Consider the following 16,407-nt stretch of genomic DNA (forward strand, 5'->3'; position numbering starts at 1 on the left):
AAGATTTAGGTTGGATGTCAGGGGGAAGTTCTGTACTATGAGAGTGGTGAGGTGCTGGAACAGCTGCCCAGAGAGGCTGTGGATGCCCTGTCCACCCTGGAGGTGTTCAAGGCCAGGTTGGATGGGGCCCTGGGCAGCCTGGGCTGGTATTAAACGTGGAGGTTGATGGCCCTGCGTGTGGCAGGGGGTTGGAGCTTCGTGATCCTTGAGGTCCCTTCCAACCCTGGCCATTCTGTGACTCTGTGAAACGAGACTCTAAAACTGTCACCGGGGAATGAAACGCTCGTAAGGAACTGCGCCGCGTGTCCCAGCCCCGGGCCGCCATTCCCGCTCGACGCGTTCGGGGCTCGGTTCGAGCGCTCGGCAGCGGCTTGGAGCCGCCTGGCGGGCGGGGCGGCGGGGCGGCCATGTCCGGGCTGGCGCGGGCTGTGCGGCGGGTGGCGGCGGTCGGGCTGGCGGCGGCCCGGCGAGGGGAGAGCGGCGGCGGCGGCGGCGGGCGGCGCTGGGGCTGGGGGCTGGCGCTGGGACTGGCGCTGGGCGTGAAGGCGGCGGCGGGCAGCGAGGCGGGCGGCGGGCCGGAGAAGGAGGCGGCGGCGGCGGCGGCACGTCGGGGATTCGGAGCGGCCATCGAGAGGAGCCGGGACCTGCTGCGGCGGATCAAGGTGCCGAGCTGCCTGCTTTTTGTTTTTGCTTGTGCTCCCGATCGCTGACTGCGTTGAATTACAAGCGCGTACTTTCACCGCGCAGTCCCGGTGTTTCTCAGAGTTGCCGGGCTGTGTGTCCTCGGAGCGCTGCTCTGCACGTCGGAGCTCGGGAAAAGCTGTTGCCGGACTGTAACGATTCTCCTTTGTGTTGTCTTATTTTTCAGGACGAAGCGGGCATCCCGGGTATCCTGGTCGGAGTTTCTGTGGATGGAAGGGAGGTGTGGTCCGAAGGTCGGTGCGGGCGTCGTGCCGGTTTGTGCCTCGGGACGCGGCTGCAGGCAGTGCTGGGGAGCAGCGCGGTGCTTCCAGGCCAACCCCCTTTGCCTCCCAGGAATCCGGAGAGGCAGCTCTCGTGCGGTTTATTGTGGCGGTGTTGGAATGGATTAATCGTTATGTATGCACGAAGCTGTTTCTCTTCCATCTTGGCAGAACTGAGTAGCAGAATCTTTTGACTCATTGTCAAAATCTGACAGTTTTACCTGGTCTCAGCGTATCTAACGAGGAAAGCAGAGGTCTGTGTAAGATTTGTGCAGAGTCCCTTGACCTGCAGGGAGGTGCATGTGGGAACCTGTGTCTGGGTGGTGGTTTGTCACCCTGGCTGCCAGACCCCATAGCAGGATGGTCACAAGTGGGAGCATCAGCCCTGCTAGAGTTTTCCGTGCGGTGCCATGCATGGATACCGAGGTCAGCACTGCCTTGAGTAAGGCAGCAAGGATGTGAGAAGTGTTTCCTCCTCCCTCCTTCTGCTTTCTTGCTGAAATGATGAGAGCAGTTTGAGATTTGACAGGTGTTTTCCTTAGGAGTACAGCATCTGTGTTCAGATGTGCGATGAAAACACCAGAGTATAACTCTGTGTTCAATTAAAAAAGAAATGGTCTTGGGCAACTGTTGTCATTTACTTCTTGTTCTTTGCTGAGTTTTGTTTCTGAGTCATTTACTATTAGAGTACAGTGTTGCATAGCCTGACTGCTTTCAAGTGTCACAGAAGTGCTCGTACTGAAAACTGCTGCACTTTATAGCATTAACGCTGAAGCATCACCTTCAGCTTCTTCAAACCCATCTCAAATTGAAGGCTGTTTGGAGTGTCTGGTAATACTGCCTTAATTCCAGTTAGTGTTGCCAGACTGATGTGTTTTTACATAGGAAAACGCTGGTGCTGAGATTCTTACACTTTCCTTTAATTAAAGTCATGCCAGGAGATCATGAAACTGCAACAGAACTGTCTGGTGAAGCTTTACAATGTAGGTGATTGTTATGAGTTGAGTAATGTCCTTTCTTAATTTCTGTACTGGTAAAATATGACCCTTCAGTATTTTAAACATTAATTTAGAGTAATAATAGAGCATTGAGGACCATTGGACAGTTATTTTACGATCTAGATTCGATTTTGTTTTTTTACAGTGAATATTTGACTGTAGGAACGTAAGTTTTAGTTTAATCTCCAATCTTAATTAAAGGGTTTTCTTGTGTTCTTAATCATTAATTTGGGTTGATGTTGGATAATACCAGGGGGCTTAATTAACCTGTCCTACTAAATTAAAGTGTTATTCGCTTAAGTGAAACAGAAACACAATCCACTGCTTCATGTCTCAATTCAGCTAGAAGGAAAACGTTTTGGGGAACCAATAAGTCCAGCAATTTGCAAAAAGTTCAGCGTGTCTCTGTGTGAAATATCTCCCACTGTGTTTTTACTTCTTTACAGGTTTGGGTTACGCCGATGTAGAGAATCGTGTGATGTGTAAGCCAGAGACCATCATGAGAATTGCCAGTATCAGCAAGTGTCTTACCATGATGGCTGTTGCCAAACTGTGGGAAGAGGGGAAGCTGGACTTAGATGCTCCAGTGCAGAAATACGTCCCTGAATTTCCAGAAAAAGTCTACGAAGGTGAAAAGGTACGTGGTTGTTTTGTTCCTGCCATTGCCCAGGTGTGTATGTAGAGCTGTTTTGTGCTCTGTCCTGTAACGTGCCACAGGCCGTTCAGACAAGTGCTGATGTTTGATGCTTCAAAAAGCAGTGTTGGAAGTTTGGATCTTCAGTTTTAGAGTGTGTAATGTGCATTTATTGATATAGTTTAACTCCTTTTGGTACATGGAGTTTAAAAGGTCTTCCATCTCTGTCCTCATGTTGGGTTTTACTTTCTGGTGAATCAATATGCATTTTATTTTTAACAAAGAGAGCTCCTGTTGTCCTATTCTATCTAGGTCACTATTACCACAAGATTGTTAGTCTCACACTTGAGTGGGATTCGTCACTATGAAAAAGATATTGCAAAAGTAAAGGAAGAAAAGGAAAAGGCAAACAGAGCACTTAAACTGACAAAATCCGGCCAAGATAAAGAACAGAAAGAGAAAGATGGCAAAGGCATTGAAAAGACTGACTCTGACAAGCCAAAGAAGGAACACGAAGGTGAAGTAAAAAGCCGAAATTCAAAACCTGGCAGGAGAGACAAGGAGTTTGAACATGAGGAGTATTATTTGAAGGAAAAATTTGAGAGCGTGATTGAATCGCTGAAGATATTTAAAAATGATCCTTTATTCTTCAAGCCAGGTGAGTTACTGCTACTTTTGACCAAGGCAGACTTTTCTGGTGATTTTTGTTGTTGTTTCAAATTGCTTTGTATTCAGCACAGCTTTATATTCATTAGCATCCCATAAGTAATATTTGTGCATTCTGTTTTTGTTCTGTTGTGTTACTTTCTTCCTGTACTCCACTGAAAGCTTGATGGAGAAATATTTGGGCTGACCTGCACAAACTGTCCAGTCATACAGTTGTCTTCAAGTGCCAGTATTTGTAATGCTCAAACCAATCAGGTTACACAGAGTCCCAAAAATGTGTTACAGCCATTCTCAGAGCTACCTGCAAGTGCCTGTCTGCTGCCTCACATCAATTCCTAGGACCCATTGCCATAATCCTGTGACATGGTGTTAAAATTGGAGTGAGAACATTGCATTGCTGCATGCACTTTGGTTTCCACATGTGATTACTTAAATGTTGTCCCATAAGCTTCCCATTTAAGCGTCATGCAGCTGACTTCAACCCCCTGTGCTCTTTGTTTCTTTAAGGTAGCCAGTTCTTGTATTCAACATATGGCTTTACTCTCCTAAGTGCTGTTGTGGAGAGAGTTTCGGGGCAGAAATTTACAGAGTACATGCTAAAAATGTTCCGTGACTTGGATATGCTGTCAACTGTGCTGGATGACAACGAAGCAATGATATATAACAGAGCAAGGTAAGAAAGAATGAGGTTTTACTCTGCTGCTTCTGTGGTGTTTGCTGCTCTTTTCGTCTTTGAGCCAACTGAATTAAGAGTGTGCACTGTTCTTTTTCGGTCATGCTTTTAAACGAAGTGGGCCATGTTATCCTGTGACTTTGTGTCAACACTACACTATTTGTTCTATAAATGTGAAATTACAGAGCTAGAAATAAGATTAGCAATTATAATAGTGCTCGTGGGGGTGGACGTGGTGGGGGTGACTGAGGAGTTTGCATTTAGGTTGGTTACAGCTAAGCAAGTACATGTAAATCGGGAAAAACAGCAATAAGGACTGAGTTTCTTATCTCTGCCCTTATTTTACTGAGCCACCTGGATGAGCTCTAAGGTTGATTTGTTGATTCACATTTTAAGTTGCTGTGCAGGAGAAAAATTCAGCTGAATCACAACAGCAGATGATGGCAAGCCTCAGAACAATGGGTTTCAACTTTCTTAAAAGCGTGGGTTTCAAAGTGCTGTAAAAGAGTGGAAATGGCTATGAATGTGCTGGATCCAGGTTTTATAGTACTTGTGTGAGTGTGTATTAAACATGTTGTTGTTACATGGTGTTGTTGCTAACAACAGTAGCATTGGAGATCTTTCAAGGGTAGCTTTACCGCTGCATTCTAAGATGCTTTGTGTAGTTATTTCACTTGCAGATATTCAGAGGTTCTCCAGCTATTTGTAGATCTGGATTCTAGTGGTCTTGTAAATTATCAGGCTGCTGTAGTCAAGTTCCTTTTGAGATGTAAGTGTATAAACAAGTCTATAAACCGAAATATGGCGGGGGTAAAAGAATTAGGACAGGTGCTGTTTCATGGTCTTTTTATGGCTTATTTAAGGAACACTGGGGTCATCATGTGATGGTTTTTGCCTCCTCATGCAGCCAGCTTGATGTCTCAGACTGAAAAACACTGAGAAGTCGTGGTTTTTTTAATGGTTTGCTTTTGCTGTATTTCACTAAGAAAAAAAAAGGCTTAAAACCTTACATTTCCAAAATTTTTTTAGAGCTGCGAGTAAAGATTTCAGCATCTTCATAACAAGTTATATTGTGACAAAAAATGAGTGTAGGGACACTGAGATATGCAAGTTACCAGCAGAGCTGATAGTCGTCTTGGACTATTTATCTTTCTTAGCTTCAGCCTCAGTTTTCAGTACTAGCTTTTTCAGAAGTTCCCTGAATGTTTTCCAGTGTACATGTTGACCAGATAGAGGATAAAAGCATGTACTGCCTAAAGTAGGCTTGCTGCTTTTTCTCTCCCTTTCCCTCTCCCTCCCCCCTCCCCTTCCCTTCTTTTTTATGTGATTCATTTCCACAGGTCTTTAAGCAGTCTGTGGATTTACTATGCTTGAAATTCATCAGAATGTATAGGTATGCAACAGTGCTTTTCATCTGCTGTATGAAATGCACCCATTCAGGAGTGTACCATTGCAAAAGTGTAACTCTGTCTGTGCTGCTGTTGTGCTCTTTATTCTGCAATTCCAGTTGGTAGTTTTAATTTTGTATTTTAATGACAGGTTTTGCAAGACTCTCTTTCCTGCTTGCTTTGTTAGTTTCAGAATATTGAGTTGTATGTAGTAACCGTAATGGAGCAGGGGGAGAAGTTAATCACAGATGGAAACTACTGGCTCAGAGTAGTCTGTAAGGCTTTGGTGAAATTTCAGCTGGGTCTCAGATAACAGCAGGGTAGCAGCAGGATTCCTCTTTCTTGAAACACTTTTGAAATCTACTACAGGGATTTGAGAGAAGTCCTGTGCTGGATGAATTTTTGTGTTGATTTTTCTCAAAAACAAACACACAAACAAACAAAAAAACATTTAAGGAAAAAATATTTTGAACAAGACAACATTTTCATGAGAACAATTTCACACATGCTCAGATTGCCCTGTTAAGGTAGTTGCTCAGAATATCTGAGATGACAAGTTGAATGTTCTTGAATTCTAGGTGTTACGTTTACAACAAAAAGGGACGTCTGGTAAATGCACCGTATGTGGACAACTCTTACAAGTGGGCTGGTGGAGGCTTCCTGTCATCAGTAGGAGACCTTCTGAAATTTGGAAATGCCTTGTTGTACAGTTACCAAGCTGGACAATTTAGAAACAGTAATGGCAAGCTTCTGCCTGGGTACCTGAAACCAGACACGGTTGCAATGATGTGGACCCCAGTGCCAAAAACTGAAGTATCGTGGGACAGGGATGGTAAATATGCAATGGCTTGGGCTGTAGTAGAGAAAAAACAACAGTGTGGCTTTTGCAGGCGGCAGAGACACTACGCATCTCATACGGGTGGCGCAGTGGGTGCAAGCAGTGTTCTCCTGATCCTTCCTGAAGAGTTGGACTCTCATGCTGAAGATACTGCAGAAGTGGCACCACCTAGGGGAGTAATTGTTAGCATTATCTGTAATATGCAATCTGTTTCCCTCAACAGCACTGCCTTAAAGATTGCAAGGGAATTTGATAAAGAAAAACGGGCACAAAATATAGATTAAAAAAAGAGAGATGAATAAGTGAAGTTGAAATAAGTTGAGTAAGTGAACATGAAAAACAAATGGAAACGGAGATCAAATTGGGCCCTGAGGTCCCAAAGGACAGGTGAGGAAAAAGCATCAACACTTCACTGAAATTCTGCTAGTGGTGCCACGTTTAAGTGTACTGGAATTCATCTCTCAGGGAAGCTCCTTACAGGAAAGAAGAATGTAACAAGCAAATTTGACTCCCCGTGTTAACTGTGTAAATTATCATTTCAGCAGTGAGGCTTTTTTCCTCATCCAGTTATTTGACCAACATTCAAAAAATAAAACAACAACAGCGGCCGAACAAACAGAGCGTTGCTTTCTCCTATTGAGTACAACAGCAGATTATCTGCCTTCAGTGCTAAGCTTTTAAAAGACCTGATTCTTTATTCTCAGTTCCGATCTTTGAAAACAGTAAAATCAGAATGACTTTACTGTTGACAAAATGTGTGTTTTTACATACAACTTGTTTTTTAATTTGATTAAAAAGCAAAAAACAAAGCTACCTCTGGGAAGATTTCCATCAAGTGCATTTTTGTCAGAGTTGTGTATTGCCAAGAATTGGAAAAGAAAGGCCATAGAATCATGTGTGTAAAATAATTTTATTTAGATATTCAACGCCATTCTTTGTTAGACATAAAATGTGGCATTACTGTAGTGTGGAAATAAAGGCGTTGTTTCACATGTACCTGAGTAGCACAGCACGGTGAGCTGTCAGACAGCCTTACTGCTGGATGATACACATAGCTGGTAGCAGCAGTTGTAGCCAATAGCTGGAAATGGCACTGTATTCTGGAATGTAGATTTTTCTTTTGTTCATGAATTAGGAACTAAAATAACTCAGTAAAATTTCAAGCCCATTCTCAAAGCCAGTAGTAGAAATCTGATGCACTTTGAGGGTTTTTCTGTTTGTCTTCCCCAAACCATCCTTTTTTCTATTTTGGACATCTACCTCAAGGCATTACTTTTGCACAAGACTGAACAAGAAATTCTGGCAGACTTCCAAATAAGCAGTATCTAATCTTCGTGCTTTCAATAGAAGTACAGTACCAGCTGATTATGTTTATTTGATGTATTCCATCATGCTGTGCATGATCTGTGCAATCTCCAAGACTCCACTTCCCTGTGGTTACATCAGACAGTATTTCCAGGTTGAGATGAAACAAACCATCCCACAAGAGTTCTAATGCTTGAAACCCTGCACTGTTTAGCAGTTCTGCCTCTGAATTTAAGGAGCAAAATGTTTTGAGTAACAGTTGAAAGAAGGTCACCTTACCTTCATCTTTCCCAAGCTCGAGTTTTTAGTATTAACTTCATACTGCTATCTGCCACGTGATGCAGTGCCATGTTGTCAGCTGTGTTTCCACTATGCCTGTGAATATTTTTTGTCTAAGACTGACAAATGAAGAAATTTATTACTTTGAGGTGTCAGTGCTTTACCTGCACTGGCAGTAGGGGGCTGCTTTGGGACTCTTCATAATTGTAAGTAATTGTTCCTATACTAAAACAGCACAATGAAATGTTACTGTGTGAAAACAGTAAAAGCTTACAAACTGTTTGCTTAGCTTTTCTGGCCCACAAAAAATTTACTTCCATATTCATGAGTAATGGAACAAGCTCATTGGTGAGGCAGTATATTCACCTGCACTCACTGAGGTCTTTAATGTTGTTTGACAATTCAGGACAGAGATACTGGAGATGAACATCTACAATGCCAACATTGCTTTTTGCTGTCTTGAGCACCTGCTAGCTGGCTAAGCCTGCAGCAGCGGAATCATTGGCAATTTTCCATAGGGAGCAAGAGTAGATAAGTAGTTCTGCATTGCTTTCATGTTGGAGAATATGTGAACAGAAGTTGACCAAACAAAATGTTTTACATATGGAAACCCTAAAAAGTAACAATGCTACTTCAGGATTATGATGCATTTATTTTGTGAATGGCATTTAACATTCTTGAAAACCATTTTGTGTATTTCAGAGACAAGTTTCACTAGCTGACCATTGCGGGAGAGTTTAGATACAAAGTGAGCATGCAGAAGGGGTAGGTCTTGTATTGTGCTTGTCTACGTGTGACCAAACAGTAATCATAGAATATCCTGAGTTGGAAGGGACCGTAAGGATCACTGAGTCCAACTCCTGGCTCCACACAGGACCACCCAAAAATCAGTCCATAAGAGTCCATAAGAGAGTTATCCAGTCACGTCCTGAACTCTGGCAAGGTGGATGCCATGACCACTGCCCTTGGCAGCCTGTTCAGTGCCTGACTGTCCTCTAGGTGAAGAACCTCCAACCTGACCCTCCCTTGTTGCAGCTACTTGCTGTTCTGTTGGGTTCTACCACTGGTTACCACCAACACGCTGGAATGAATTCCTTTGGACATACAGGTGTTTGAAGTATGTAAGAAAGTGAATAATGAAGTGTCTTAAGATACTTTTAACACTAAGATATTCATGACGGTATCCCACTCCCCTCGTGGATTGATTAGCCACCAGCCTTTTGTATGCAAAGACCACATAGTTTTTACATCCTATAACTTCAGAGGTCTACTGTAATGTGTACAGCTATGTAAAATGTGAAAATGTTAGGAAGTCTTCCATCACATGTAGCAAAACGTGTCACTGCATTTCTCTGATATGGCACTTAATCACAAATCTTACCTTTTTCTGTGTTGGGTAGAGATAGGAAGAGAGCAGAAATGGGGGAGACTAAGCATCAGTCTGACTTAGCACAAATGGCCAAGTCACAGTATTGCTGTCATCTTCAGCGTGGAGCCACTTACTTGATGCATTGGCATTAAGTATAGAAAACTGGTCAACTAATTGCAACTTAGGTGACTGACACGTTCTTAACTTGTCCTGTGCAAACAGTATGGCACAAACATGAACCTGTTCTGTTCTTGAAGGTATGCATGCTAAATTGGTGCACCTATTTCTGTATCAAACACCTGCTTCTTACATCTGGTAATTATCAGTGTTCTCTATGAAGTGAAATAAAACAGCTTGCAAATGCACTGAATTACAATATCAGGTTTTTTCCTAATTAACTAGAAACATAGAGGTTTTTTTAATCATGAAAATGAAACAAATAAATTCCTAACCATAATGAGCTCACCAAGACAGGTGATATTTTAAAACAGATGATGCTGACATATAACTTAAAATTTTAAGTAGTATTAAAACAAGGTGTAAGATGGCATGTTTGAAGGGTGTATCATGGTATTAAAAATAAATCTGAGTTTTTTAGCAACCCTTTAGGAGGGGATGGCTTTTACCAGCTAATTAAAAACCGGTTTCCTCATTGCAAAAGGGTAATGATTACATTTCAATACTTAATACTGAAAATATGCACTGTTGCTTGTATGCCACATACTTACACTATGCTCAGTGCTTTCAGTATTTTGCAAAATGATTTAAATACTTTTTTTTTTTTTTGTATAGGAATCTCAGTATAGAATGTGGAGTGCAGGTTGTAGACCAGATTAGAGAGAGGGAAAACCAGGCATTCCAGAATAACATCTGAACACATGTGAGTAATTCTGCATCTGAGAAATAACTATTACCACAGAGTAAGGGGACCAAAGCCATGTTGAAACAGCTGAGCTGCATGTCCTTTTTAAACCTGTCTACCTTTTGTAACCCTGGCCATTGAAGCAGCCACAGCATTCAGTTATAAAAAATGCATTCTTAGTGCCGACTGTCACCATATGGTTTACCCTGCTGATGATTAACAGAAAGAAGGATGCAGCGAGTCCAAGGTTCAGATTTTTATATTAAATGACACCACCCAATTACAAAACACTTTTTAAAGCTGTAAAAATAGAGCTCAACTGTCTGCGACTTACAGGAAAAAAAATGCACTTCAAATCATTTATTGAAAAAGATTCCAGCTGATCAGTCACCAGTAGTGTGTCATTTTCACAAAGTCAGTCATCATTACATTGTTACATCAAGCATTTTTTTTAACAGGTAAGGCTTTCAGGAACACAGATCCACTGCTGTATGTTGAAGAGACTGTTCAGTGTTGCTTTCTTCTAAATGAACAGCCTGTAAAGAAATCACAAATACAAGCAGCATTACATTGCTAGATTATCTTGAAAAACTGCTCATCCAACTCAAGTTGGAAGCTTGCATAGTAAACATATTGAACTTTTTGTACCACAGGAGCTAACTAACTTTGAGTCTACTCTAACCCAGTCAGAATTCATCTCACTGTAAGCCTCGGGTGTACTGTTGTTTTTTTTTTTTTTGTATTTGGTTTTCCAGATGCCTTTAAAATTTCAGTCTGTTGTTCTGTTCTCTAGTGGTACAAACCCTAAAGTGAAACAGCTGCTAGGAGTTCTTACACGTTTCCAACTGCTCAACAGCCTTATTTCAGGTATTCTGTCTTCCTATCAACTATATAGCAGTATGTGGTACAAGTACTACTATGTACAATTTGCATATATAATTACCTTTCATCCTTTAATTGTAAGGTGAATGAAATCTGGATTCATTTTTTAAAGTACTTTTAACCTTCATCTGTTTCCAGTGTTTTTCATAGATCTTGGACACTGGGTTACATTGCAAGATACCAGTGCTATAGCAGTTACCTATATATATGTGTGTGTATTAGCAGGTTATTTGTTCTTTTACACTTTATACAAGCATTTTGAGTACGTAATGTGAATCAGGAATTGCCTTACAGCACTGTTTAAAAACAAACAACCAAGCCAGCACTGACTAGCAGTGGCGTGGCATTACTCTAGGCTTGCCAAACCCTCTAAAGTTAGTTCAGAATTGAATATCCCATATCAGTTAGGCTAAAGGAAGTTACAAGTCACTGAATCTAAAATTGTTTCTGATCAAAATCTAGCTCTGAACTCCCTGGCCTATCTACTTAGCCATTATAAAACAAACAAAACATTGCATAAAACATTGTAAATAGGCCCCAGCTTGCAAGTTTTTGTCGTTTTTTTTTAATCAGCTAACGCTCAGCAATATGAAGAATAAGCTTTCCAGTAGTAGTTTTCAAAAATCAAAGCTAAGAGAGCTGCAGGCTGTAAGTCCACAGATGTGCAGTTTTAAGTGTGATATTCAGATTGCTTAAACATTTCTCCTTACCTTCTGTGAGCCTTGCTTTTCCCCCAGTAGGCTGACACAGAATAGTTGAGCAGCCTACACACAGAACCACTGTCTGAGCATGGCTGAACACGGTGGTGATCTTGTAGCATCCTGCAAAACAGCAATGTTAAATTTTCTACTGAGTATTTCTAGTGTGTTTTTAATTGTATGTGTAATTGAACCAGATACCCTGAGTACACTTGTTCAAGACTAGATGAGTATTACATTACAAAGCATACCAAATAAAACTGAGCATGAAGTCCTCACATGCTTTTACTAGCATGCATAGCAAGCACATTAGCTAACTGAAACTAGTATGCCTCTCCCATGAAAATCATTAACAGTTTCTGTTGGCTAATAAGCCCTCATGTACCTGCAGTATGGATCCTGCAAGAAGCAGGAGCTGGGCACTTTACCTTTGTTCTAGACCAGCCTTAGATAGAGAACTGGTTATTTGTTGGGGGAGAACATTGCTGATGATGAAGCCTGACAGCTGTGAACATAAGCACTGCTGTTCAAGGCTGTTTGCTTTCTGTTAATCATTAGTACACATACAGCATAGCTGTATTGTCCAGTGCTAGCACCACACTGACACCATGAGGCTGGCACAGAACAGCTTCACTGCAGTCCAGATTGAGGAAGAGGCATCAGGAACACTTTGAAACTTCTAAATTCTACAGCTCGAAGAAAATATGAAATCAACTTCATACAAGTCTTAGACAAGAGGATTTTCACACCCTATGGTACTCTCCTTGTAAAGTACTTTTAACTGTTTAGGAGGAACGAGAGGGATAATTTGGAACATATTTAATCTTGAGGTGGATACAGAATACAGACAAACAGAATGATGAGCACAGCCACCATTTTCAGAGCATGTGGCCTGGAGAGGATAAAATAGAATGAGTTTTGAGAAAGGTGCTCAGGAAGCTCCCTCACAATCACAGAATCATAGAATGGCCCGGGTTGAAAAGGATCACAGTGCTCATCCAGTTCCAACCCCCTGCTGTGTGCAGGTCGCCAACCAGCAGCCCAGGCTGCCCAGAGCCACATCCAGCCTGGCCTTGAATGCCTGCAGGGATGGGGCATCCACAGCCTCCTTGGGCAACCTGTTCCACTGCCTCACCACCCTCTGTGTGAAAAACTTCCTCCTTATATCCAACCTAAACCTCCCCTGTCTCAATTTAAAACCATTTCCCCTTGTCCTATAACCACCTCCACCCTCATAAACAGTCTTTCCTCCTCCTGTTTATACACCCCCTTCAAGTATCGGAAGGCCACAATGAGGTCTCCCTGGAGCTTCCCCAAACTAAACAAGCCCAGTTCCCTCAACCTCTCCTCATAGGAGAGATGCTCCAGCCCTCTGATCATCTGAGCGGCCCTCCTCTGGACTCGTTCCAAGAGTTCCACATTTTTCTTGTGCTGGAAGCCTGGGTGCAGTATTGCAGACAGGGCCTCACAAGAGCTGAGCAGAGGGGGGCAACCACCTCCCTCTCCCAAGAGAACTTCCATTTGTGTGGTTTAGTGTTTTTTGTTTTTGTTTTTTGAAGCCAACACTGCATTTTCCAATAGTTTTAATGATTTTACCTCACTTTTTAGATGGAAAATGGTGTCTGAGAGCTTCTTAGAGATCTAAACTACCAAGATAACAAGAAAACTGAGTGCAGCACCAATTCCTTACTTCTGGTCAGGATATTGCTACTGTGAGTCGACACATTTTCTCCTGTTTTCTCAGTGTTACAGCTTCCTTATGCTGCAGTAGTGTCTGGGAGACACGTGGCAGCATTTGCTGATTTCTGTGGTATCCTCCTGCCAGAACACGCGCTGCTGGAGCCGATAAGGGTGAAGGCAGTTAGGTGATGCTCGTGAGCCAAAAGCGAGGTGTGTGACAAGCAGGCATAGGCAGCACCTGGGACAGCAGCCCGACCCGCACGGGCGGCGCAGGACCGCGTCCGTCCGTCGCTGCGGTGTCCGCACGGCCGGCGCCCCGCCCCAGCAGCACGCGAGGCAGCTCATCCCGCGCCCGGCGAGCGACCCGCGGGCCGTTACCTGGGCACTTGACGTCCATGAAGTAGGAGTTGGGGCTCTGCACCAAACGCTTCTTCTTGTGCTTCCTCCTCTCCTCCTCCAGGGAGGGGTGCAGCAGGTCCCTGGCCAGCTGGGTAGGACGGAACCGTCAGTTACACAAGCGCCCCCCGACCCCTCCGCGCCCCCCCCTCCCTCTCCCCCGCAGCCCCACGCGACTCACAGGCATGGCTGCGGGGCCTCCCGCGGATCGCTGCTCGGGGTGCTCAGAGGACTCGGCTCGATGGTGCGGGGGGCGGGGCGGGGCGGGGCGCTGAGCGGCGGAAATGGCTGCTACGAAAGGCCTTCCCGACAGTCTGCCGCTACGTCCCTGGGCGGAGGGCTGACGCGCTTAGTAGAAGTTGTTCTGAGCTTTTACTGCAGCTTTCAGAGCTGTACATCAAAGCTGCTGCGATCTCTCCGGAGATGCGGCTGCACACCGGTTCCCAAACGCCTCCTTCCCCGCCCCAGCCTGCTGTTACTCCATGTTGCAGACCCAGGCTTCGGGCCGTTCTGTTAGCTTTCCTCTTCCCCATCGCAGCCATCGCCCTGTGAGGCAAATACTTCGTCAGTGCACCTCGTTATGCTCCGTGTGCTGACGACACGCGTATTTCGCAAAAATTTCTGCTGTATCATGGGGACTTCGATCTGCAGCGCTGTGACGCACGCCATTACCAGCACGGCACAGCCAGCTGATGGCCATGAGGCTTCTCCTGCCTCGCAGCCTTCTTGAAACGAATGTGGTTTATCAGCCAGAAGAGAGGAACTGGGCTGATCGCTTCAGAGTCTGAGAGAGATTTATGGTTTTCTTTGGTTAAGAAAATAACTTTGTATATTGAACACCACCAGCACAATATAAAAGCGCTGTCCTCTCTCACCTCCTCCCTCTCTCACCTCTCCCTTTTCAGGCTCTGCCCTGCAAGAAGCTGTGCTGCTGGGAGAAGGCTTCACATTCACGGGTTACATGAAACATTAGTTTCAGTAGCAGGAGGGACACACAGGATGGTGATCTGAAAACAGGATGTGTTCAGGGCACATCCGTCTGGTTCTCTATTTTGATTGTGCTTGGAGATTCATTTCCTTTTCACAGCTGCATGTGGCTTAGCAACCTGCTGAATGACTCAGTGACCATGCATCACCTTTGATCTTGTGACAAAAAGGGTGGGTTCTTTTTGGAAGTGTAAGGTTTGGAAAACAGAAATGCAGCGCTGCGTTTGGGTTGCAGGAGACAAATGCAGTCTGTTTTGGGTGGGTTTGTACTGCAGGGTTACAGCCTGCAGAGACACAGACTCAGGCCCAGCAGGGTGACCTGCCCTTCACAGCCTGCAGTAAACAACGACTTGCATTTCATTTTTGAGAATGTCAAACCTTAAAACTGGCAGTGTTTACAGATTAGAATCAAATAATGCTTTCCCTTTCTGGAACTGACCTATACCTACCTTAAGTAATGACTTAATTTGGCCCATTATAGGAAGTTCTGCAACATATACACGTGGAAAATTTGAACAATTAGATTGCTAGCATAAAGCAGAGCAGTGTTCTTCATGAAGACCAAAACAAATCTCATTAAAACTACCTCTTAAAAGCAGAGCATATCAGCGTATCAGATGAGCATAGAAGTGTCTATCTGCAAGGAGAGATCTATTTACTGTAACTGGGGAATGAGTGACTTTGTTTAAAGGAGTGTCATGTTGGTCGTCAAATAGTTGCAAATGGCAGAAGCATCTGCCAAAACCACAGCTGTTAAAGACATATCTCAAGAATATGGACTTATTTGCTATCAGGTGTCCCAAAGCTGAGGAACAAAGTTCACGTTAATAATTTTCGGTTGCATGGCATTCTGGGAAAGACTGCCTCTTATCTTCTGTAGGGCTTGGACCTGTAGATTCCAAGTAGTGCCAAAAATACCAGGATCTTGGTTCTACCAGTGTTGCACTCTATTGTTTTTAGAAACTATCTCTCAAAACAATTAAGACTTGGAATTTCCTGGTTTGGTACACACTGAACAGAAGAGCTTGATCAGAAGATTTTCACACAGTTCTATTTGCATTTAGCTGGTCTTATCTTCAAACAGAGGGGAAAAAAGATTTTTCAAAGTTATCTATTGTGAGAAAGTAAAATAAGAGTGGGAATGAAGGAGCAAGGCTGTCATCCATTACTGTCCCAACAATGTACCCCAATGTAAAGTTCATGGTTAAAAACTAGTCAAGTATTTTCCTTTTTTTTAAAAAATTGTGTAAAGATTGTTGTATTTCTTTCATATGAATAGAGGGATTAATTGCATTTTGTTATTCATACCGGTGCATTTCTTAAACTGAATGCTTTACCAGATGCACTGTACACACACCTCAGCGACTAATGGAATTCTGCCTTACCTGGATGAGCTGAAACTGCCAAGTTTCAGCAGAGGTATTCACCAAATCACAGCTGTTATGTGGGCTTTTTGAAAGGTTTTAAAGCTTTGTTTTGTTTGGAATCTGCACATAACGTCATTGGTGTCATGGCCAACATTTTGTCAACACTGTTTGGTGCTGTGTGCTTTTACACAGTGACAAAAGGTAAACTATAACGTCAGCCATTTTGTGGCTGTTCAGTGTTGCTCATAGTGGTTCTCCTATGCCAGGATAAAATAGAAAAAAAAAAATCACTTACAGTTGATCTATTTGACTACAATGCATCATAAAAAACAAATGTTGTCCTTTGCAGTTCAGTGATCGAACCAAGACTGGTTTCAAAACATCTTCATGGACAGTGGGTTGGTTTGATAGGACCTCCCAAAG

At 43.3% G+C, this 16,407-nt stretch overlaps 2 protein-coding genes across 2 annotated transcripts; one reads left to right on the forward strand and one right to left on the reverse strand.

The window, feature by feature from the left end:
- Window positions 1-407: 407 nt before the first annotated feature.
- On the forward strand, window positions 408-6,443 carry LACTB (lactamase beta; the record flags this gene model as incomplete). The annotated part of the gene is made up of 6 exons (XM_079540919.1): window positions 408-662; window positions 869-935; window positions 2,407-2,597; window positions 2,907-3,256; window positions 3,772-3,933; window positions 5,900-6,443. 6 exons carry the CDS (start codon window positions 408-410, stop codon window positions 6,441-6,443), a joined length of 1,569 nt encoding a protein of 522 aa, XP_079397045.1.
- A 3,881-nt stretch (window positions 6,444-10,324) lies between these two features.
- Window positions 10,325-13,675, reverse strand: LOC306950413 (small ribosomal subunit protein eS27-like). The gene is made up of 3 exons (XM_079540670.1): window positions 13,613-13,675; window positions 11,567-11,677; window positions 10,325-10,510 (listed from the first exon to the last, which is right to left on the reverse strand). The coding sequence occupies exons 1-3, from the start codon at window positions 13,629-13,631 to the stop codon at window positions 10,482-10,484; spliced, it is 159 nt and encodes a 52-aa protein (XP_079396796.1). The 5' UTR covers window positions 13,632-13,675; the 3' UTR covers window positions 10,325-10,481.
- Between the last annotated feature and the right edge of the window lie 2,732 nt (window positions 13,676-16,407).

The sequence above is a fragment of the Tetrao urogallus genome (assembly GCF_951394365.1).
Source record: "Tetrao urogallus genome assembly, chromosome: 11".
Taxonomy (NCBI): domain Eukaryota; kingdom Metazoa; phylum Chordata; class Aves; order Galliformes; family Phasianidae; genus Tetrao; species Tetrao urogallus.